The following is a 24,505-nucleotide window of genomic DNA, read 5'->3' on the forward strand; positions in this document are numbered from 1 at the left end:
AGGGGTATTGTAACTGGATTTAGCTGGACTGACTGAATATCTCCCAAAGTCAGCAAGATGGCTGAAGCTGGTCTACACTTCAAATGGGTCCCAGATTGTGGAATGTAAAACTCTGAGTTTCTTCAATAATGTATATCTTCGGTTCAAGACAGGAAGAAACCCGATGGAGGCCCTTACAATAGAGCATCTTTTTATGGTTTATGACCATTCCAAGGAAGCCCAACTCTCACACAGTATTGCAGCAGGCAGACTCAAGCATGCTAGCCAGCTTGTGCTAGCAGACACCCTGGTAGGAGCCAGTGAAGACATTCTGTGGCAGGGTGGGACTCACAGTCCAGTATGAAGAACCAAGAAAGGTCCATATATGGATTTGGAAGCGTTACCAAACCTCACGTTTAGTGCACAAACTTTACGTGTCGTGTGCATTGTTGCTAAGGCACTAATCATGTGTGTTGAGAAATTCATGAGCTGTAATCAACTTTATGAGCCCACTTGGTTCCAACCACATTCTGGCAACATACATGATGAACACCAGAGGTGAGGGGGTCCTAGCCACGGGTTCAGGGGAATCTAGGAGTGAAACAAACTCTAACCTGATTCTTAGGCCTCTATTATGGGTGTGGCGTAGTGAAAATAACGGCTGTTTTGGGTGTTAATTCAACTCCGCTTATTACGATTTGTAAGTAATGTGTAAAGCACTGTGTAAATTCCACAACATATAATGGCGGATGTGGTATTTATATCAGAAACTGAAGGTAACATGAAATTCTCGCGGATGTGCGTTGCACTGCACATCTTACATCCAGAACTGATAATTACAGGTTGGCAACGATTGATTTCGTAAATTTGATCTATTATAAGTTGACAATTAGGTGCAAACGTGTGTGCTAATAACGCATGAAAGGTGCACTTCTTTTTATCAGGTGGTAATATTTTTTAAAGGGTGAAAAGTTTTAGAAATGTATATTTTTAATTAATTACTTATTTCCTTGCAACATCAATATAATTATTGAAATGATTAACATTTTAACTGTCATTTAACTAAATAATTAATGTTTAAAAACCTTAAAGAGTACTAATATATATAAAACTAATTTGTAGCACATGGTACATCAGGCCGCACGTGTGAGCAATTACCAACTCCCCAATTTGCAGTATATAAAATCCTGAGCTACATTTCCGCAATTCATTCTTTTCCTGACACCATGGAGGAAGGACACATTCACCTCTTTTTGGCAGGAATACAAATGCAAATTCAGCAACTTCTGCAACAACAACAACAGGATGGCGAACAGGGATGGGGGGATTTGAAGCAGGCGCATTGTGAAAGAAGACCCAGACTTCAGCATCATACCTAAACCCATTAAACATGTCTACTGCATATGGCCGCATATCGACTTTATATGGATGGCTTCCAGCATCTTCATAACAGTATTGGCTTCCTACACTTCACAGCTATAGAAAACGGAAAATGCAGTACACAATCAACGTGCATATCCCGTTTGATGCTGATTTATCACACATTGTGCAGCACGTAATCCTGGCTCAAAACATGATACAAATATTTTAAGAAACAACAGAATGCCACATACCATAGGGACGTACCATTCTCATAGAACATGGTTATTGGGTGAGTTTTTTGGAACACAAAATACAAATGTATTTGTTCCTTAAATTAAAGTGTAGCACAATGTATGAGATTATGATGGTTGAAAACATCGCACATAGAGCTTTTTAGGAATTGCAGTTTATTTTTTTTGTTTTCGGAGTTTCATATAGCGCTAACAGGACCTGAAAGTATCAGGGTGCTTTAAATGAGCACCAGTATTATTATATAAGGACACATTCATTTTTGTTAGGCACCAGGAGATTAAGTGACTTTTCCAGAATCACAGGATGTTGAACATGGCTGTGGAGACTCGAACCCAGTACCCCAGCTTTTAGGCCAGACCGCCCTAGCAGTTAGGCCACATGCTCTCCAGCAATTAATTAACATTGATTCCTACAGACTTTAGGATTTTGTATTGAGCTATTAGTGACATGCATGTTGATAGCTTGCAGGTATCTTTGGCTATCCATTTGGCTTGTTTCCGGTCCATGGAAGACCTGGCATGGCAGTTCTGGCTGGACTGTCACAATGAGCGTCAGGTTCAAGACTGATTTGCATATGACTGGGTCTGAACTGGGGTGGCGAAGTCAGCTAAAGAACGATGATGGATTCAACCCAGATCTGTGAGTGGGGGTGAGTGTCTGAAAAGTTTCAGCGCTCTGTCCATCATCTTCTTGTGTTTTCTTTGTTCGCCCTAAGTTAGCAGGCTATGCCCAGACGTGGGTCCCTTGCTCACTTTGTCACTGAATTCAAGCTAGCCTGGCTGAAGAGGGGTGTTTCCCAAAAACCGGTCCCAGGATGCTTGCTTTCGATCCATCCAGGGAAAACCTGGCCTGGCAGTTCTAGCTGGACTGTACCATGAGGGACAGCCTCAAGACTGATTTGCATATGGCTGGGTCTGACATGGGGTGGCAAAGTGAGCTAAAGAATGATGATGAATTCAACCCAGATCTGTGACTGGAGGTGAGTGTCTGAAAAGCTTCAGCGCTCCATCCATTATCTCTTTGTGTTTGCTTTTATCCATTAAGACCTCCACTGATGACACATTTAGCTGATCATTCAACAAGAGCAGAGCGGACATACAACCAGGCCCACATCCCAACTCGGAATACTGTGGAGCATACATTTGGATTATTGAAGGCACATTTTAAATGTCTACATCAAATAGGCATGGGGCTTTCATATTTCCCTGAAAGAGTTTGTGAGATAATGGATTGTTACATTTCGCATTATATTAGCATTTTAAGAGAAGTACCCATGGCAGAGAAGGATGAAGACAGTAAAGATAACATCGGTTATAATGAAGGCCATCCACAGATGGTTAAAGACAACAATGTTTGTATGTGAATACTGTTGGAATAAGAAATGGATTAATCAATAAGTATTTTTTGTTTGTTGTTCATACAGCCTATAACTTGGTTAAGTTAATTACTATTTTGTAAATTTGAAAGTGATACACCATAAAAAAGAAACACTGACACAGATGGAAATATTGCTATGTTTTAGTTTATTTAATGTTCACAAGGTTTATGTTTAATTCTGTTTCATATACATGGGCTCGTCTATTTCATTGGAAGATGTTTTTAGAGTCTGTTCAGGTATCTAACAAATAATGAATGTCTTAGGCGGAAAAACTAGCTGTACTTGAAGAAAAGTTTCTATAAATATATCTTAGAATATTTTCAATAACAAAGTTATGTGGTCAAAAATAGGTCTGCTAATCTATATCATATATTAAATGTTTCACTTGGTAGGTGAGTGATTTTATCCTAGCAATACGCACAAACCTACCACATGGGCGAATTAGTGACACTTGCTGTGATGCCCAAGAAGGCAATGATGGAGGACGAGATTCTGTTGTACAACTATGTTCAACACAACAGATGCCCTGATGTGGTGTAGGCATCCTTGAGCTTTCCATCTGTTCTAAACTTTTTGTGTGATCCTTTATTGAAGAAGCGAATGTATCTTTTCCATCATCAAGGTTAAGAAGAATATCACATATTTCCCTATGGCCCTGTGTTATATTTTGTTTAGCTTCTCTATGTGTGTGCACCAAGTGTACTATAGAAGGCTGATCAGCACTGTCAGTTTCCATTTGTTAAATGCTTACACGCTGTGCTGCTTTTAAGTCAGTTTCAGTTTCATTAACTTTTATTCGATTATCATTTCAATAATCATAAAAAGTACATAGTAAAAAAATTTTAACACATAGATAAGGAGCACGATATTAAGAACGAAAAAAAGGAAATAGGGTTTGAAATACTGTTCAGTTCTCTTTTAACTGGAAATGCTGCGACGTATTGTTAAGACTTCTTTGAGGAAGGTCGATATGAATTTGGCTTCATGCATTGAATTTAAAGATTGTAAATAAAGATATGCTGCCTGCGTTTGTCTGTGACCACTGATTCGAAGAATCGGAATAATCCATTTTTTCCTTGATGTTTTATAATATTTACAAAAAAGGACTACATGGATCGTAGTTTGTGTAGAAATTCCGTCACAGGGACAGTTCAGCAACTTTGGCGACCAGTTTTTCGTTTCAGGGAATGTAACTAAACGAAAGAAAATATTGAATCGAAGTCTTGTTAATAGATACCTTTCATAATTTGATAAAAAAATACGTCAGATAAGGCTGTATACATTTTCCAGTTTGTTGGGCGCCGATTTTTTCGTTTGATGGTTTGGTAATCTCTGTCTGGTTCCGTAAATCCCTTAGGTGGTCCAGACACATTACCTTTAACTGCTTCCTGGAGATATCTTCTGCTGAGGGTGGTTCTTCAAAGTAGGAATCGCGATCCAAGTCTTTAAAGAAGTTGGATACATAGGTTAACCATGGGATTTTACGCCAATTTGCCAGGGCTAGACAGTCAGCGATGAGGGAGCGGGTTAGATGACATTCAGGGTTGCACCATATTCGATGCCACAAGAGGATAGGCTGGCATCGAATGGTGTCAACGATATATTCCATGCCAAGCTCCCGATGTGAGGCTAGTGTCGGTGAGCTTTGAGGGAGGGACAGGATATACTTTACAAAAGAGTTTTCAGTGACCTGTATTTGGTCGATACGTCCGTAGCCCCAAATTCCAGCACCATAAGTGGCCACGCTATGACATTTTGCGTAGTATATAGTCAAAAGTTCAGATGGGGCTGGTTTCCCCAGTTTCCGTGAGAAAGATGTTAAAGCTGAAGTAGCTCGCCGAAAGTGAAGATTCCTGGCCTCAATTGCCTTCCGCCAATTCAATGCGTCGTCCACTAGGATACCCAGGTATGGGTAGACCTGGGTTTTTTCCAGTTTGATGTTATCTACCATTATAGGTTTTGTGGTTTTGGTCCTTGGGCCGAGGTGCATTGTGAAGGTTTTCTTGATATTTATTTTGAGACCAAGTGAGCCCATAAATGCTGTGTACTTGTTGGTTTGGATCTGGAGTTGGTTTAGGGTCCGTGCTAGAATCACTGAGTCATCAGCGTACAACAGCGTAGGTATCGGGCGATGATTTATCTGTGGGAGATCCTGGCTCCCTTCCAGCATAGCCTGTTCGAGTCCATTCGTATAGAGATTGAACAGGAAGGGAGCCAGGACACAGCCCTGTCTTACTCCCTTCGTTATCTGAAATGGACGTGACAGCTCGCCACTGGTACCATATCGAACTCTGCCTTCAGCATTTGAATAAAGTTCTCGCAGGAATGTTATTATCGGGGGATCCACACCCAGGTCGCTTAGTATCTGCCAGAGTTTTGCGTGCTGGACGCAGTCAAATGCCGCACTTAGGTCGACATAGACGAGGAAGATGTTGCCTCCTTTGGCGTGTACATATTTACCAGCCAATAAAACGAGATTCAGGGCCTGCTCCACAGTCCCAAGCCCCTTCTGGAAACCATATTGCAGATCGGTTAGGATGTTGTTCTCCCGGGCCCAAGATTGTAAACGGTCCAGGAGTACCCGACCTGCAATCTTGCCCAATGAGTCCAGAAGGGAGATTGGTCTGTAGCAAGCAGGATCATTGCGGTCTCCTTTTTTGAAAATGGGCAAAAGGATGGAAGTAGACCACGAGTGGAAAAGGCCGATCTTGGTTACTGCTGACATGACCCGGGTGATTAACTGCCACCAGAAGTCCACATCATGGAGGAACAGGTCCATTGGAACACCGTCAGGGCCTGGGGCTTTGCCGGGTTTGGAGGCCCTGATTGCCTTTATGATTTCATTAAGATGAAAATGAATCTTAATTGGGTAGATGTTGTTACTTGTTGACTGGACCTCATATGTTTTGTTTTCTGTTGCAGGGTTTGGGGCTGTTCCGAAGATTTTGGCGAAGTGGGAAACCCAGTTTTCCTCTGAAATAGCCACATCAAGGTGTTCAATGTCTGTGTTGTTGGCCAGGAAGGGCGATCTTATGGTTTGCCAAAATGCAGTAGTATCTTTTCTTTGGGCACTATCGTGTAGGCGCAGCCAGAGATCTTTTTTGATTTGTTTTCTGCGATCTTGCCTTGCTAAGTTGTAAATCTTCCTCAGATAGGAAATTTCCTTGGGATCCCTGGTGGGCTTATGCAAGGCGTCTTTGAGTGATGAAAGGGCCTTTCGACAAGCGGTGTCAAACCATCTCGCAGTAGGGTGTTTGATCTTGTTTTTTATTTTGACAAATAACTCATCCCTAATTGTTTCCTGAATGTTTTGGAAACTGCTGACAATCATCTGCGGTGATGCATTCAGAGACGTACATTTAGATAGCCACTGACCTGTTTTTTCAAGGACCCTCTGTGTCACCCCTTCAGGGTCGATCTTAGCCCATTTTACTGTGTACCCGTTCAGTTTATTCATGGAAAGAGTTTGTTGTTTGAGGGAACTCAATTTTGTAGTATGGGCTCTTTTCCGTTTGATGTTGATTTTTATGCTGAGCGGGTAGTGATCACTTGTTGGATTTGACCCAGTTTCAAAGTTCGCTAATTGCCCTTTGAGTGAAGTTGAGGCTATTATGTAGTCTATAATTGTACAGTAGCCTCGCCCGTGGAAAGTAGGCTTGAAATCCTGCTGCGGGTTAACCAGTTCATTCGCATAGTCCATGTCTAAGGAGAATAGGATTTCATTGAGTTTGTTACCGCATAGTGAATGAGCAAAGTGAGGTATGGGGTTCCCAAGTTCGTTTTGGAGGCCGCAATTTCCGTTCTTGTGATTTGGACACAAAGGGAGATTGAAGTCACCACCCCAAATGGTGTGATTTGTGGTCTTAGTATTGCCAATTTGGAGCGCTATTAAGGCTGAGGTGATCTCCTCTAGGTTTGACCAGCTGTCCAAGGTACCTAGATTATTATAATAGTTTATGAGTATATATTTGTTGTTTTCTTTGGATGCTGTCAACTGGGTAAATTCAAGGATTTGAAATGTTGATGACTCCTTTATTAGTTTCATTCTAAGGGCGAGGGTATTAGCTACGTACGTCGTGAGCCCCCCTTTAGATCTGCCCATATTTCCCTGTACTGCTGTGGTGAAAAAAGTTTTGTAACCCGCAAGGTGGAGTGGGATTGTGCACCAAGTTTCTTGCAGGCACAATATCTGATGTTCTCTAGCTGTTTCTAGCCATGGCTCTAGTGTTATTTTCGATAGCAAGCCTGCGATGTTCCAATATGCAATAGAGATGGTCAGATTTGAGGAGTCCGCGGGGACATGGGGTGAATCTAGCGGGATATTTACAGTTAGAGTGTCCTGAGGTTGGCAGAGTTCAATCTGCGGGGAGTTTGCAGGAACTTTGGGAGCTGTGATACAGTGGTAATGCAAGCCAGTGTTATTTCTATCTGAGACTGCGGACGTTTTATCAGTAGCTTTATTGGAATTGCTTGTAGAAACAATTGAAGTTTCCGGGAATGAGTTGTCAAAGGTAACAATATTGATGAAGCTAGAGGGAGCAATTAATGTTTCTGGAACTGAGTTTCCAGTATTACAATAAACCGGCGCCGGGGGAACTTGATGCTGGATGGGGTTTATTTGATGTGATAGGGTGGGGGTGTTTATGTTCCTGGAATCAGCCCTGGGTGGTCAATCGACCATCTCCAGACAGTCAAAGCGGTTTTGCGTTGGGAAGCCCTGCCAGCCTTCGTAGGATTGTAAAGGCCTATCTTGCCAGTGTTGCCTTGGCCATTCTCTCGGAGGGTTTCTGCCTCCCTGATCATAAGTGTATGTTATGTTATGTTATGTTATGTTACGATTATTTATTGTGCGCACAGATACTCCAGCCAAGGAGCGTCCTGGCGCAGAGGCAGGTGGCACGTAACACAACACCAGACTAAGAACAAAACTAAGGGATAGCTAAAACAGGAAGGTTTTTATAGCCCTCCGAAAGGTCAGAAGGTCCTCCAGCAAGCGGATTTCAACAGGCAAGGAGTTCCATGCTGACGCAGCCAATACCTTAAACGAGGTACTGGCTGGAACCGGCTGGAACCAAGGCTCTCTTGGGGGCTGGCGCCAGGAATCCCTAGGGGTCTGGTGCCAGTTCCAGGATGGAGTATGGCGGTGTTGTCGCGCAGGAGGGTAAAAAAAGGAAAGGTGACGAGCGTCAATTCCCCCCTTTTTTCCAGTGCGGGCCAGGCACAAATATGATCCACTACGGAGGGGTCTCTGCAGGTTACTATTATGCAGTCTCCGCGGGTCGTTTTTGTTGTTTTGCCTACCCATACTACCCTGCGGACTGTGGATGTCCCTCCCGAATGGTGGGGTTCTAAGGGCCTGTTGATGCTTAACCACTGCATGACCTTGTTTTTAAGAGACCATGCAGTTTCAGGTGTATCATCGGTTAGCTCTGGTACACCGGTGAGTACAAACGTATATGGAGTGGCTTCTGGGGGCAGGTGGACTGATCGTCTAATAGCTGGTGTTTTGTTAGGATTATTTTTAGGAGAAGGCTGGGGGGCCGCTGACTTTGGCTGGGGGGGTACTGGCTTTTTTGTTGAGTGGGGTTTGCTGGATTTACTAGTCACCGGTCCTGGGGTATCTTGATTTGTCAGGCCTGTGCTAGACGTTGGCTGTTCTAGTACCACGGCAGTTTTATTCTGATGTGGTTGGAGCTCCACAGTATGTGAGTTATGATTTGTGGTACTTTGTATTTGGTTTTTTGGGGGTGGAATAGTCAAACTTGGTCGTTTTGTAACTTTAGATAGTTGTGGGTGTGGATGATTTTTCGAGGACTGGGGGGCTTTTCGCTGGCCTTTTATTTCTATACGTGTGTTTGTATCGAGTAGTGATGCCGAAAGGATGGTCATCTGGGCTTCCAGGTTCCTAATACTAAGTTGGATGGGTTTTAAGTACTGATACAGTAAATCTTTTACCGTTGTCAGGACTTGTGAGGTGACATTGCATGTTCTGCAGAGGTTTGGAGTTGCCTCTTTCAGGGTTGTTTGATGGGGAGTGTTGACTGCCGGGAGAAGTGGTATGCTTTGTTGGGGAGATTGTACTTCAAAATTTAAGTGGTCTGTATCGTGAGCGGGAATAGGAGCTAATTCTGGTGCACTATCGGTAGGTTTTGTACTGCCTTTTTTTGAGATGGCTCCTTCCCTGTCTCCTTGGGAAAGTGAGATAACGTTACACTGGGATTCTGTCTGGGTTTGGGTTTGGCAGGCCGCTAGGTCGGGGGTTGCCTCGAGATTGTCCAAGGTTAGTGAAAGGTCAGACTCTGTCTGAGTGACTGAAAGGTCTACTATAGATGGTACTGTAATAGTTTCAGAGGCTGACAAGGTCACAGGTAAGGAGCAGTTTTGGGAGGTGAGGTGGATCGGGGACGTGGCAGTTGCTATAGGTCCTTAGGATGATCGCTTTGCGTTCATAAGGTCCAGTGACACTCTCTTTTCGAGAAGGGAGATGCTCTGGTTTATTACCTCATGGGTACGGGTGATAAACAAATCAATAAGGGCCGGTTATTTGTGCTACCTCCTGGGCATTTTTAGATTTGCTTTTGGTAGTGCTCCTGGTTTTCGGCGGCATGTTTATAGTCTGCTACAGGGTTTGAGAAGTCAGGGGGATGGCCCGGTCCGGTCTCTATCGGGCACTAACGGGCAACAACGGGCCCCCCTTGTCCCGGGCTTCTCCCGGCGCGCTCCCGCGCCGCGGCACTTAGGAGTTGATTTATTGCAAACGTGGGAGGGGAGGAGCCAGCAGGGAGAGCGTCGCAGCTGTGGTCAATGCAGAGGGGCAGGCGCTCCTGGGACTTGGAGTCCTGCGCCTGCCCTCGCTCGCAGCCCTGCACCTACCGCCGCCCCAAGGTCACAGTTCACAAGGTCCAGGAATCCCGTAGGCGAAGCTCGAGGAGTGACAGCAGAGGGAAGAGCAATCCGGTGTAGAAGTGCTCGCAGTCCCCAGTCCTTTGGCAGGTGAGAAAGGAAAGAAGCAATCCGTGCTTTTAAGTCACGTCTTTGTTGTATATGATGTCTAAGAGCAGAGCATGCCTCTTTTCGCTGCACCTCAACGAAGTCCGTCATGAGTCCCTTATTTATGGTAATGCACCTGGCGAGGTAGCATCTCTTGTGAAATTTTCAATTAAGGTATGATGTCCTGCCTGAAATGATTCTAGACTAGTCATAATACATTCTAGTTCCTTAGTGGTGCTGTTGGATGCTTGGTTAGGGTTGATCTTAACTTGACAGTTCAAAAACTCACACTCAGTATCTAGAATATATCCTTCTGGTTCAACAGAGAGTTCTACTAGTGTATTCTGATAAGAGTAATTTTGACATATTTCCATGTCACATTTGCCTGAAATTATTTCACATTGATGGGAGGTCTGACAGGTTGACAATACATTGACAATGGATGTTGTGACAGCTGCTACTGTTTTTAAGGTTGACTGTAACATATATGGAGTCATTCTAGTACATGTTGTTTTAGAAGATCTGTATCTATGGAGGGAGGTAGTTGTTGGAATTACCAGACCTTCTGTAGTGGCTGTAGGCAGATATGTAGCTTCAGTTGTGGCAGTGGCTTATGATCTTTTGAAGGCTGCCATTTTGTTCTATAATACTCTTCATTCAGCTCTATGTTTTAGGATGACGTTCAGGCACTGTTGTGCTACTAAAAGCATCTTCTTCGTCATCAACATCACCATATGCACCGGAGATGAGTGATACATTTATTAGTATATTAAGGGCCCGATTATGATGCGATTAGGAAATCTTTTCCATCAAATTGGTTTGGAAATGATTTCTGACCGACTTGGATCGGGAGAGTCTGACCGACCGAGTATGATGCATAGGGATGCTTCCAGATACAATTTGGTTGGACTTCCATTGACTTCTATGTGAGCCTATGTTCCCAACCACATAGCTATCTGGCCCTCGGTCAGGAAGACACATTCCCGATCCAATTCAGAAGGAGCAAATGCCATTAGGAGGCCTTCCTAACTGCATCACAATCGGGCCATAGGTGGGAATGTTTTCCTAACCGCATCATAGTCGTGCCCTTAGTCGTTAGTATTAAATAACAATCAAAATCAATTCAGATATGACAAATACATAAAGATATTTGGGTTAAATTTCTGACAAGTATTCTTGAAAAGTAACTCCTAAAAGAAAAGGTTAAGCAGCCTATTTACATCCTAATACATCAGATATTTAACACATGAAATATATAGCACACACTTAGGGCTTATTTGCGAGTCTGGGGCGCAGCGGTGGCAGCACCCTATTACAATTGGGGTGGTCAGACCGCCATTGCCCTGCCACAACCACAAGGGAACTGCAATTCCCTGAAAGTGATGCAGTGGTGTAGATGCAGTAATACGCGGCGGTCCTGACAAGCATATTACAAGCTCCTCTCCACCACGGTTTTTATGACAGTTCCTCCTCCATGAAAACCGTGGCAGAGAGGAATCAAAGTGGGGCCCCACAGGCCTCCCTGGCACCTCACGCCATGTGGTTGCACACAGGGGGCACAGCATGTACCCCCCATCTGCATGCAGCCAAGTTCCTGCACATCATGGACTTTACGGTCTATGCCATGCCGGAACTATTTTTGGCATTCCCATTGCGGTGCCCATTTCTTGAGGCACGCCATGGGAAAGTAAAAAAAAAAAAGCTCACCAGACACAAGAAACACTTGTAATCTGGCAGGAGGCCCGCCACAGGTTTGGTGGTGCGGCGGTGTGGGGGACCCTGAGCCGCCCAGCCAAACTCATAATCAGGCCCTTAGTGTGTCTTGCTTTAAGTTTTGTTTAATTTGTACAAATTTAACACCACCCTTTCTAGGAACAGTGTCTCTACCAGCTTCAACTCTTCCAGGCAGGTCATCCAAGGTAGTAAGGTTAATGTTATCAGTTAGGGTTTACCGGAGCCCACCACATAATTAGCCACTAGTTGTCGCCATTAAATGCTCCATCAAATTTGGTTCTTCTTTTACTACTTCCTAAGAATAAAAAAAACTTCAAGTTCCCAGTCATAATTTTAGGTTTTCATAATGTCTCAGGGGTCATGGCAATGTATTTCAAATTAATTCTCTGTTGGATGGCCAAACATGAAGTGTGGGTGGAAGTAGATCCTTTTCAGTATCCTTTTCTGACTTAAATGCAACTAAAATGGCTCCTGATCTCTAACTCTGTATCAATAGTCCTGAAAGGAAGGCCAAATCTAACCATGTGACAGGAAGTTTGTGTTAGGAATTACTTCAGCATATTTGAAAACAAAAGTCATGGTAATATCAGGTCCAGTATTAAAAGGTGGGATATTTACACATGCAAAAATAAGGAATCTATATTTTAACATCTCCACTAATTCCAGACCGGAGCAATAACCTGCAAATATTAGAACGATTATCTGGCACAAAATTAACAATCCTGCAAAACACATAAAAAACGTGTAATTCCTGTGTACACATCTGGAACTTAGATTCAGTATTGATGGTTTTGGACTGAATTTTATAGACTACTTTTAAGCCATCACTCGTAATAGGCACCTCAGTGCTTTGATGAATACAGTAGTAGTATCTGCTTTTTCTATATCTGTGCACTGAAAGGGTATATTCCATTTCTTTCTCTTTTCCATGTAAGATTATTATTATGTATGCTACAATCTCAGTTCGTTGTGCGGCTTCATCATGTTTATGGAGCCGTCCATCAAACTTTCAATGCATTTACGAGAACAGTCATGATGCCGTACATGGAAATGCAAGAGATGTCCGCTGGGCTGGTGGCATCATTAAATTTGGTGGGCGGTGTAAAGTAAATTACTCTGCTTTGGTGACAGGACATACCCGTCCAGCAAAGCCTAAATCACTTTTGAGCTGCAAGTGCTGTGGCCATGCAGCATCCACCCCTCTGTAGAACTGATGGTTTCCCCCTGGAGGTCCTGTCCTGTCCTGCATCCCAAGCTCACCTGTAGGGACGATTATTCTTGTGACATTGACCTTGTTTTTTGAGGGTAGGTCTAACCTCCATTGTTACCACCGAATTCTCTCTCCACTTCCCGCTGTGTGTTATGTTGAATGCCTGTGACATATTCCCCTTGGTTTCCCCCTTTTTCTGGTGCGGGTGAATGGCTCAGTGACCCCATAGGCTCCTTCTACTAGCTGTGCCCTCCCACTGCCTTCTTGCGTCCTATGGCACTCGTTCAAATTTCACAGGCTTCTTTCCAGACCTTCCCAACGGTGACGCCTCAAGACCTGGCTATTTAATCAGTAGCAGCACCCCCCAGCGCCTTGAGATCCTTACGGGTATGTAGTGCGCTTTATAAGTGTCTTGATTGATTGATTGATTGATTGACTTCTAGTTGGGGTGGGGGGTGCTTCATTTCTCTAGCAACTAGGAATAGGGGAAGGGGATAGATGGGCCCTCGAGCCAAGTTATGGCTCCAAGCCCCTCCAAGCCAACTTGACTGGCGGTGCCTTTTCTCAAATGGAGAATTTGGTTTACGCTACGTGCTTCTGAACCACCCTTTAAAAACGTGGTTCTTCCCTTCAGAATAGATTAGGCTGCTTTCTCTCCTCTGTTATTCTCCATTGTTAGTGCCAAGGTGCCTCCTGATAGAAGATAGCTTTATAAAACCCATCTGCTAATAGATTGTGCTTTGACAAAAACTGCTGAACTTCATTTGAAAAATATTGGTTTTGCATGCAATTGATTTGCAGAGTATTACAGTAAAAAAAAAATGATTTTTTGTAGTAATCGGGGTCAAATGTGGTTCAGACCATCCCAGGGTGAGTTTGTTAATAGCTACAATATTCAGAGACTCCAAGTTGGGGTATATTTCATTTCTCAGTTCTTTGTGATACACGCTATGACCATGTTTTATCACTTGGACATGTTTTACGGGGTTGTCTATTTACACTGAGATTTGGAAAAAAGAAAGAGACCCCTAAACGTTTCCCGGCGGATATATATAACTATTGCACATCATTCAAACTCCCTGGCAGCTGCACTCCTGTAACTTTAAACCTGTGATGAGGTCATATTTTCAGTGCTGACCACAGCGAAAGTAGAGGGTGGGCTGGGCTTCTCCCTAGGACCACCTTAGCCCCCTTCCTCCTCCAGCTCCCTCCCACCTTCTTTTCATTCCACCAAAAATGCTGATTTCATTCCTTCGGTTACTACGATCGGAGCGGCTGTAATTGAAGGCATTCTTGGAGGGCGCTTGACGCTTGAATACTAAGTGGAGGTTTTTTTGGGCTTCGTCGGATATCAGATCTGAGCAGGGAAACAACATGTTTAAATTGCATTTACTGGTTTTACTTGTCACCAGCGGGCTCTGCGTTGCTGGGAGTGAAGGTAAGCGAACTTCGGTTTGATTTGTGGCAGCCGGGTATATTTTATTTGTTAAAATTACGGTCTTAAAAAGTTGGAGTGAAGAAATGAAAAGTGGGTCTGATTCTGCGAGGCTTGTGTACACGACGAGACAGAACAGTTCTTTCTGTGTAAGCGCTTTCCTGAGCAATATGTGTTTTTTTTTCAGGCTGAATCTGGTGCATGACTTTATGAAAGAACGGGGATTTCAGAACACAGATGATCATTTATAAAGTTTTTGAAAGTGCGGCTCACGTGTCTTGAAACGTGTTAACATGCAAAGCGTATTGGGAATAGTTTGAATTGGAGCACGTTGTGCTCGCTTGCAGCTGTTTTCGTATTATGTTTACAAAAAATAAGGAAAGACATTTTAGAACCCGGCTGAGTAGTAAAAATGTTTGGTAACTGTTACCGGCATTTTAAGCTCTGCAGCCTTTCAGCATTGTCGGTAATACTGTGCCCGCATTACTACATTGCCGGTAATACTGTACCCGCATTAAGCTTTTTGGGTAATACTGTGCCCGCATTACAGCATTGCCGTAATATTTTGCCCATAGTAATGCATTGCCGGTAATACTGTGCCCTGTATTACAACATTGCCGGAAATTATGTGCCAACATTACGGCATTGCCGGTAATATTGTGCATGCATTACAGCATTGCCGGTAATACTGCCCGTTCTCACTTGAATCATTCTTGGCAGTGTTTTCAGGCGGCTAGAACATGCCAATAAACACACCCGTGGAAGATGGTTACATACCAGCAGAGGGCATGTTATCTCTCGTCTCTAGCAATGACCACTAGTGAACGTGGTGGTGGTAATATTTCCTTTTTATTAATGATTCAGAATGAGTGAGGAAAATTCAGGGAAACTGAAAAAAATTTATGGCGTTTGGCTTTGTGTATATTCTCTGTGTATAATCCGATCTGAGATGCCATGTGCTCAGAGTGTAACTTGAGCGCGATAGCCACTTTAACCCAGGGTTAGAATGAGTGACATCACGCACTCACTGGCCTCCTCCATGACGTCATAGGGGTGACTCCTCCTCACACCCTAAGCCATGAACAACCACCTAGTTGCAGCAGAGCGGGCAGTGGAGGTTTAAGTGTGAACTGCTGCAGAAAGTAAACTAAACAGGTCTCTTTGAGCCCTCCTTCTTTCTCGTCCTGTCAAAACTTTCATGGCCCCTGAGACCAGGGATAGTAAGGAGAGTAGTACGGGGTTCAGCACCTGCTACTCCAGCCTAGTACTGATCAACACCTTCAGCAATGCTTCCCAGTTACATGCCCTTCTGAAGGCTGGAAGACCCGTCTCTTCTGAGACGTGTACTTCTACCAGGGCCTCCAGCTATCCCGAGTCCCCCTTCTGTCTGTCTGTTAGACACGTTCAGGTCACTCGGTTTCCTCTCCCAGCTCCTCTAACGCCACCCGAGGGCTCTGAAACTGATTGCGTGGTTCTATTGAGTGAGTGGCGGTATTTTCATTTAGGAGTCAGATACAAATGAGCAGCATAGGTGGACACAGACAGGCCCAAGAAAGCAGCAGGCCTTCCCGGTGGTTGGTCTTGAGAACTTGTGTGGCTGGAATGCATCCTAGGCGCCCCGTCGGCTCACGGCGTCAACAGCTGCTCCCCACGTCAGCTTCACACTCTAAGTGAACTTAGAATGGCAACAAACAGCGGTGGCAAGTGCCAGCATTCTTATTGGCTGAGCCAGCATCAGCATTCCATAATGGTGCTAATATTTCCGACATTTCAGAAGCGTCACTTGCATGTGGGCGGGTTCTTCCACATGGTCTGTACTTGTTCAATAATTCGCATTTATAGGAAACAGATTAAGAACTCTATGTTAAGGGGCCTGACCTGCCCGACAGCATTTACACCCAATATGGGCCTCCTGTGTGCATTATAGAAGTCGGGGAGGTTTCACGGTCTAGACACACACTGCTGGGAGCTAAACGTGATATCGCATGACATCCGGGATTAGATACTACAGTTGCATTGCGGAATGGTTGAGTGATGTATATTATTGTGACCGAAATTAGGATATAGGCCCATGGAGGCAACAGTTTGATTAAGTGACCCTGAGTATATGGTTAGACCTCTATCCTCACTGCATGTTATGTTCGATGTAAAGTTGCTGTACTATTGGGTTCTCTGCCTCAATGTAGATGACATGTCTGCAAGAGGGCTCTTCTCTCTATTTTATTTTTAGATATACAAAAAGCAATACAATGTTGCTATTATGAAATGTTTTCAGTTATTGGCACTGTTGCAATGCAGACAACAATCGGGTGTCCAGTTGCGTTCTATGTTACCACTGGACATGTGGGTCCTTCCCTACTAGGGAAATAATGTAGGAAATAATCAGCCAACAAGTGAAAAGGTAAAATTAAAATAAGTCTGCCTTTTGTTCCTACAGGTTATGTTATGTAACCAACAATTAATTGTGGGTTTTATATAGCGCTAGGATAGACTCCCGGAGGAGTATCTCCGCGCTTCGACCTCTGCGAATCCCTCCCTGGCTTCCCTGAGAGATGGTCCCTTAATGGGTATCTCCAGGGTGAGACCAGGCATCCCCGGCGGTCTGGTGGGGCCGTTAGTGCAGATGAGGCAAGCTTATGCCCAGAGTTGCCGAGTGTGATCGCTGATCAGAGTGGGCACCGAGGCGAGAGAATTATCGAGTCCGCTGACCCTGGTCCAGAAACCTGCCGCGTCGGGAATCGAACCCTGGTCCCGGGCCGTCCTCTGCTCTCGGGTCTGCCGCCTCTAACCGGTGAGCCACACTACTGCACAACAGTATACAATACAATTGTATAGCCAGTTTACCATTTTATGGTTCTCTAGCTCTTTTAGGTTTGATGCGCCCCTTAAAGCAGCCATCTGGTATAGAGCTGAAAAAAAATGTTTTCTTTACCCAGAACTGCATTGCTAACGATCACCAAGAATAGATATTCTAGAATGATCTATTGTGAAATTATTTTGTGGACGGTCCCATAAGGATCTGGAATGTGGTCTGGAGTCATTGAGGCTGATTGGGGAAGGTGTATCTGGCCAATTTGTGAATTCTTATTTGTATTGGTCGATAGGCCAAATACATTTGTTTGATCCTATGTATATTGCACTGTGGGTTTCCAAACAAATGTATACTGTGTATCTATAATCGCATATTTCATATCAGTCACAAATGCAACAGAGCTCTGTACTTGTTAGGAGGGGTAGAACCCTGTACATGATGGAGAGGGGAGGGGGGGGGGGGTTACAGGTCTTCCTTGTGGTCCAAGTAGAAGGGCCCCTTTTAAAATCATGTCAGTATTGCCGCACTCAAATGTTACTTACTCACTTGATTTAGTTACCTCAGAATGATGAAAGTCTGAGTCAGCTCGCCAGAATTCTTATTTGTTGTTAGCACATAGTTATCTGCAACTGGTGCACGAACCCGCAGTGCTGAGCGATGCTAACAGCAAGGAAGAAATATAGGAGCTGGCACTTGGAACAGCAAGGGGTGCACAGAGCCTCCGCATTTTCAAAAACCTTGGGGCGGTGGTTTCTGCGTCATTGTTCCACATATGCCTACGGGGTGGAAAAGCAAGTCATGACTAATCATGGTGGTTTGCAGAGAGATATTGATGTCAGTGGCGTCCTGTGTCCGAACAGTTCCTCCCTCTTCGGTCCTTGCAAGTGCAACACCCATCCCCTCAGCTGAAGGCACTCCCTGGGTTCATGAAAACCCGCCTGACTGAAAGAGAGTTTGTCTGGTCTGGCAGTCAGTTGGACTCGAAGAAGGCTGTTGACAGGCAGTGAACACACAGCTTGGCGTTGTTTGATAGTGAGTCAGGGGGGTAGTTGGACGTCCTTGGTAAAACAACACAGCCATCTTTGTGAGCAATGCAGTGGGGTCTGTGGTGAACTTTCCATCCCCCGTGACAGGGCAAACAGGCGACTAAACTGTTCTGTCCAGTGCTGGAATTGGAGAAAAAAATTAATCCGGGAACCCATGCTCTGAGGATTAAGGTGTGGCAGAGGAGAAGGGGTGGAGTTACAAGGGGCGGAGCTTGAAAAGTAGAAGACAGTCACGTGATACATTTTTTTTTAAAATCAGCAGCAAAGATACTGGCAACAAGGACAAATGTGACAGTAAATCTGTTCTGACTTACTAAATAGGTAACAAAGTATAGCTTCATTTTAAAATACGTTGCAGGGATACGACACCTGCTGCAGCGATCTTTGTGTGCCCAGCAATTATGAGGGGATTATATTAGTGGTAAAATAACTATGGTGGTTAATGCAGTTCTGGGAAAGTGTTCTGTTTTTGTCCAATCACAGTTTTCACTCATAATGTAGCATAGAGGGTTATTGTCCCTGCTGCAAAGTACATTGTGTAAAACGCAGATCACAGACTTGTTTCTTGTGTAGATAAGTAAGTGGGCTGCTTCTTTTGACATTGATGTAATTTTGTTACTTCTAGTTCATAAATTATAATCCTTCTAATATAGCACAGTGATATAGTTACCAGCACTAAGGAGCTGCATGCAGACGGTAAGGCGTGGATTTAGATCCTTATTGTTTTTTGTCTCAATCTTTTGTTATTGTAAGATTGGAAAGAAGGGCTCCTCTGGGAATTAATAGCGCCTGGTTAGTACAGACAACCCTGTTCACTGCGCTACGCTTTCTATTCTGACTTTGTTCTTTAGACATTATTTTATTCCTACTCCGTATAACACTAATTCTCTTAAGTAACATTTCCTGTACATTGATTTACATACTTCATTAATTTATTGTGCCCCAGTGTGTAATGATTGATTGTGTCTCTATGTGTAACCCTACACTGTAATGAGTAGTGCTATAAATCTAAAGAAACAATTAATTAGTACGTGCAGTTTAAATCATTATTAGTGCAAACAACATATACACAGATACATCTTGCATTCCTACAGTGCATGCACATCTCTTACATGGGTAGGAGGGTAGGACAAAGTTAAAAACCTGCCTGCAAGTTATATTCTTCTAAAGTGCTTGTGAAGTGATACACTCTTTGCCTTTCTTTTCTTCCATTGCATTGGTATCTAGGTGTTACTCTCCAGAGAGCTTCTAGTTAGGATGATACTTGAATAAAAGAAGGTCTGAAGGCCCTTGAAATCAGGCCTTTGTTTGTGCCTGTCTAAAAGTGAAAATAAGACAGCTCTCTCGCTACCTGCAGGTAGCTGCACTGAAAGGAATGGAGAAAACTTGCGGACGATGCTGAACTGTGTTAAGGTGCCAGAATATGACACCAGGACAAAATCAGCATATTTCAATGGGTCGGCGGATCCCTGATCTGGACCAGAAATCGCTGCCAGATCAGGTACAATTCCCCTCCATTCCAGAAGTGGCTGTGCCTCACACAAGAGATGGAAAGATGTGTCCGAATAACTGATTTGATTTTATTTTGGATTTTTATAAAGATCTGATTACCTCCCGTATGGTTGCCTCAGGGAGCTTGATATTTAAAATCAATACTGAAGTATGTGGTCAGATTCAAAATTAAAGTTAGTCATCAGAGAACACTCCGCATTAATGGGGAGCCAGAACAGAAAACACCATTACCTGCTGACAGGGCCAATGCAAGCAATTTTTCTGATCCTGGGCCAGCTGACGTTTAGCGACCCCTTTCGTTGCACTGAAAAGAGATATTAGGCTTGCTACATTGAAGCACCTGCTGGCTGGTGTTTCATGTTTCTCTATAGGGCACGCGCAGCTGTTGCGGGGAAACCTAAAGAAAGAGAAAAGACAAGACTCCTCTTTGGCAAGGAAAACACAGCTTTATACTGTTGCGACAGGGAGAGCAGTTATCCTCAGACATGCAAACAGCTGGCCTCAATCTGCTGCTTCACAGACAGCCACTTTTATACTTAGTCAGACAATGCTTGTTACAAAATATTAAACAATGAGTTACTTAATAATCACATGCAGGTTACAGAAAAACATCATCACCTGTGTCCCTAAACTTTAACCTAATTCTCTACACGTTTTTTATTGTAATTTCAACAGTGCTTAACAAACCAACAAGGCTCTACTCTTGAATGCATGTGTATTTACGTGTGTGCTTTATCATTCTGTTCCCAAGACCTCTTATCAGATCCTGTGTGCTATTGGCTAATCTAATCTTCTGCTCCTATTTATTAATCCTGTTTTCAATTTGCCGACAACGCAGAATATGTGCCTTTGGATAAAACCATAAATTCCTTCAAGCTTACAAACACAGGTTTTCCTTTGACTAACACCTTGCAGGTCATGCACTGTATGTGAACTCTTCACCTCTCTGGCATCACCACGGACTTTAGGCCTATACTTCTCTTTCACCACATATAATTTTGTATCGTTTTCTACTCATGTCTGCATTAGTGTAATATCTTCATATTCAATTCCTTTTATAACATTCCCCCTCTAGCTGATATTTCAACTACTGATTCTAAACGTGGTCTGTACTTGGCTCTAGGTGATATGCGTTGCCCTGAGCATCTACTACTCATGTTGGTGTTCTAACTGGAAGCATCCCTTCCGCCTTTGTACTAATCCTCCTACAAAATGCTAAAATCAATTGAATACCCAACTATATTAACAAGAATAGCCAAAGGGCTATCAACAAGGCACCAAACAGTCCCAGCATCCAAGCTAGTAGTAAAGAAAACCATTTGTTTTAGCCAATTAACCGGGGCACCTTGTTCATCTACCATTTTCTTCTGTAAACTATACAAAGTTTGAATAGCCTCTGACAAAGTTCCATTGTCCGCATCATTTGCTGGGATATAAGTACAACAAGCAGTTTCTATTTTGACACATACCTCCTCCTTCCATGGCCATAACAAGGTCACAAACCGGTCCTAGGATGCTTGATTCCGGTCCAGGGAAGACATGGCTTGGCAGTTCAGGCTGGACTGTTCCCATGAGGCACAGGGTCAGTACTGATTTGCATATGGCCATGTCGGAACTGGGGTGGCTTGGTGAGCAAAATAACGATGGATTAAACCCAGATCTGTTACTGGGGGGGAATGTTTTGCCATTGTGCAACATTCGTCCATCATCTTGTGTTTTTTGCTGTTCACCCTATGTGGGAAGGGTATGCCCAGACGTGGGTCCCTTGCTCACTAAGCCACTGGAGTCAAGCTATCCTGGCTGAAGACCGCAGATAGCCAGAAACCGGTCCTAGAATGCTTGATTCTGGTCCAGGGAAGACATGGCTTGGCAGTTCGGGCTGGATTGTTCCCATGATGCACAGGGTCAATACTGATTTGCATATGGCCATGTCTGAACTGGGGTGGCTTGGTGAGCAAAATAACAATGGATTAAACCCAGATCTGTTACTGGGGGTGAATGTTTTGCCATTGTGCAACATTCGTCCATCATCTTGTGTTTTTTGCTGTTCACCCTATGTGGGAAGGGTATGCCCAGACGTGGGTCCCTTGCTCACTAAGCCACTGGAGTCAAGCTATCCTGGCTGAAGACGGCTGATAGCCAGAAACCGGTCCTAGAATGCTTGATTCCGGTCCAGGGAAGACATGGCTTGGCAGTTCGAGTTGGACTGTTCCCATGATGCACAGGGTCAATACTGATTTGCATATGGCCATGTCTGAACTGGGGTGGCTTGGTAAGCAAAATAACAATGGATTAAACCCAGATCTGTGACTGGGGGTGAATGTTTTGCCATTGTGCAACATTCCGTCCATCATCTTGTGTTTTTTGCTGTTCACCCTATGTGAGAAGGGTATGCCCAGATATGCGTCCCTTGCTCTCTAAGCCACTGGAGTCAAGCTATCCTGGCTGAAGACGGCTGATAGCCAGAAACCGGTCCTGGGATGCTTGATTCCGGTCCAGGGAAGACATGGCTTGGCAGTTTGGGCTGGACTGTTCCCATGAGGCACAGGGTCAATACTGATTTGCATATGGCCATGTCTGAACTGGGGTGGCTTGGGGAGCAAAATAACAATGGATTAAACCCATATCTGTGGCTGCGGGTGAATGTTTTGCCATTGTGCAACATTCCGTCGATCATCTTGTGTTTTTTGCCATCATAATGTCAAGTACATAACGGCACACAGCTCTTCCTTTAGGGCAATAAATCCATCCATTGTAGTGTTGATGCATTTCAGGAGTTGTTTTTACACCAAAAGGAGTAGAGATCAATAAAATGTCTGTGTCTCGTGGGGGCATGTGCTGTGTGTCATAATACTGCCCTCACTCACACAATTGCGTGACATGCTTCATCATAGATCAGGAAGGGACAAGGGGAACCCATTAGATCGCTCCGGACCATGGGTAACAAGTATTTTTTAAAACAACAAGTGGTCCTGAGCATACGAGAGATAGGAAGAACAATGGATATATATAGATCACAATGGAGCTCTATATAGTTCAAAATTCCTTGACCAGCCGGACAAGGAATATTTATTGGTTCAATAGATTTGTAATCTCAAAAATACAAACAAATAACCCAAGAAATAAGGGTTACATTGGGGCACAGTCCTGTGCCTTAAAGGGAAGAAAAGGTGGGAAAGTAAAGGTAAGTGGAGAAAATTTATCAGGCAAACAGTGTGAGCTTGCAGGTCACTGGTTTAAGTTATACATTTAGCAGTGTATCCTGGAGTCATTCATACAACCAATAGTATCAGGGAAGTACATGTATGAACTACTCTAAGGTCGACGTTTCGATCCCCAGCTCAAATTTCATGGGATCATCATCAGGACAAGTGTAATAATGTTGCCTGAACACAGTTATATAACATACCCAGCGGTTGGCTTGAGATGGGAATGACTTCAGATGAGAGAGTTCGAGGGGGGCAACCACGTTTATTCTTAATGGGTAAACTGTTCCATGGAATGTGGTTATACAGTCTGTAGGGGAGCTCGAATTAGTGAAGCCCAATCTTTAGGGTTTTCACGGTGAGGTAACAGCAGAATAACTGGTCTTATGATTAATAACTTGGAACATCTGGTCCTATGGCAGTATTTTACATAGTTTTTGGTATCTGCATAGGATTTGCAGAAGTCTGTTTCAGAGAAAAGAGAATGCAGCGTGGTTTGGTTGTTTCTTTATGGAACCTATTACTTCCTGGGCTGGATCGCCGTCCTACAGCGTCTCGAATTTGCGCTGAATCAGGAAGTGCGGCCAGGCGATTAACTGGTCCGCGATGGTGGAGAACAATTCTCCGTGGCGTCGGTCACTCGAGCTGCTCACAGTGGAACGCTGTGAGCAGCTCGAGTGACCGACGCCACGGAGAATTGTTCTCCACCATCGCGGACCAGTTAATCGCCTGGCCGCACTTCCTGATTCAGCGCAAATTCGAGACGCTGTAGGACGGCGATCCAGCCCAGGAAGTAATAGGTTCCATAAAGAAACAACCAAACCACGCTGCATTCTCTTTTCTCTGAAACAGACTTCTGCAAATCCTATGCAGATACCAAAAACTATGTAAAATACTGCCATAGGACCAGATGTTCCAAGTTATTAATCATAAGACCAGTTATTCTGCTGTTACCTCACCGTGAAAACCCTAAAGATTGGGCTTCACTAATTCGAGCTCCCCTACAGACTGTATAACCACATTCCATGGAACAGTTTACCCATTAAGAATAAACGTGGTTGCCCCCCTCGAACTCTCTCATCTGAAGTCATTCCCATCTCAAGCCAACCGCTGGGTGTGTTATATAACTGTGTTCAGGCAACATTATTACACTTGTCCTGATGATGATCCCATGAAATTTGAGCTGGGGATCGAAACGTCGACCTTAGAGTAGTTCATACATGTACTTCCCTGATACTATTGGTTGTATGAATGACTCCAGGATACACTGCTAAATGTATAACTTAAACCAGTGACCTGCAAGCTCACACTGTTTGCCTGATAAATTTTCTCCACTTACCTTTACTTTCCCACCTTTTCTTCCCTTTAAGGCACAGGACTGTGCCCCAATGTAACCCTTATTTCTTGGGTTATTTGTTTGTATTTTTGAGATTACAAATCTATTGAACCAATAAATATTCCTTGTCCGGCTGGTCAAGGAATTTTGAACTATATAGAGCTCCATTGTGATCTATATATATCCATTGTTCTTCCTATCTCTCGTATGCTCAGGACCACTTGTTGTTTTAAAAAATGCTTCATCATAGGGC

General features: G+C 43.8%; 1 protein-coding gene across 1 annotated transcript in view; it reads left to right on the top strand.

Annotated features, from left to right (window-relative positions):
* Positions 1-14,148: 14,148 nt before the first annotated feature.
* Positions 14,149-24,505, top strand: part of PDPN (podoplanin) — a 327,323-nt gene continuing 316,966 nt past the window's right edge. Inside the window, exon 1 of the mRNA XM_086921860.1 lies at positions 14,149-14,343. Coding sequence (XP_086777986.1) covers positions 14,280-14,343 — 64 coding nt within the window. The 5' untranslated portion in view covers positions 14,149-14,279. The remainder of the gene's footprint in view (positions 14,344-24,505) is intronic.

The sequence above is a fragment of the Lissotriton vulgaris genome, chromosome 5 (genome assembly GCF_964263255.1).
Source record: "Lissotriton vulgaris chromosome 5, aLisVul1.2, whole genome shotgun sequence".
NCBI lineage: Eukaryota > Metazoa > Chordata > Amphibia > Caudata > Salamandridae > Lissotriton > Lissotriton vulgaris.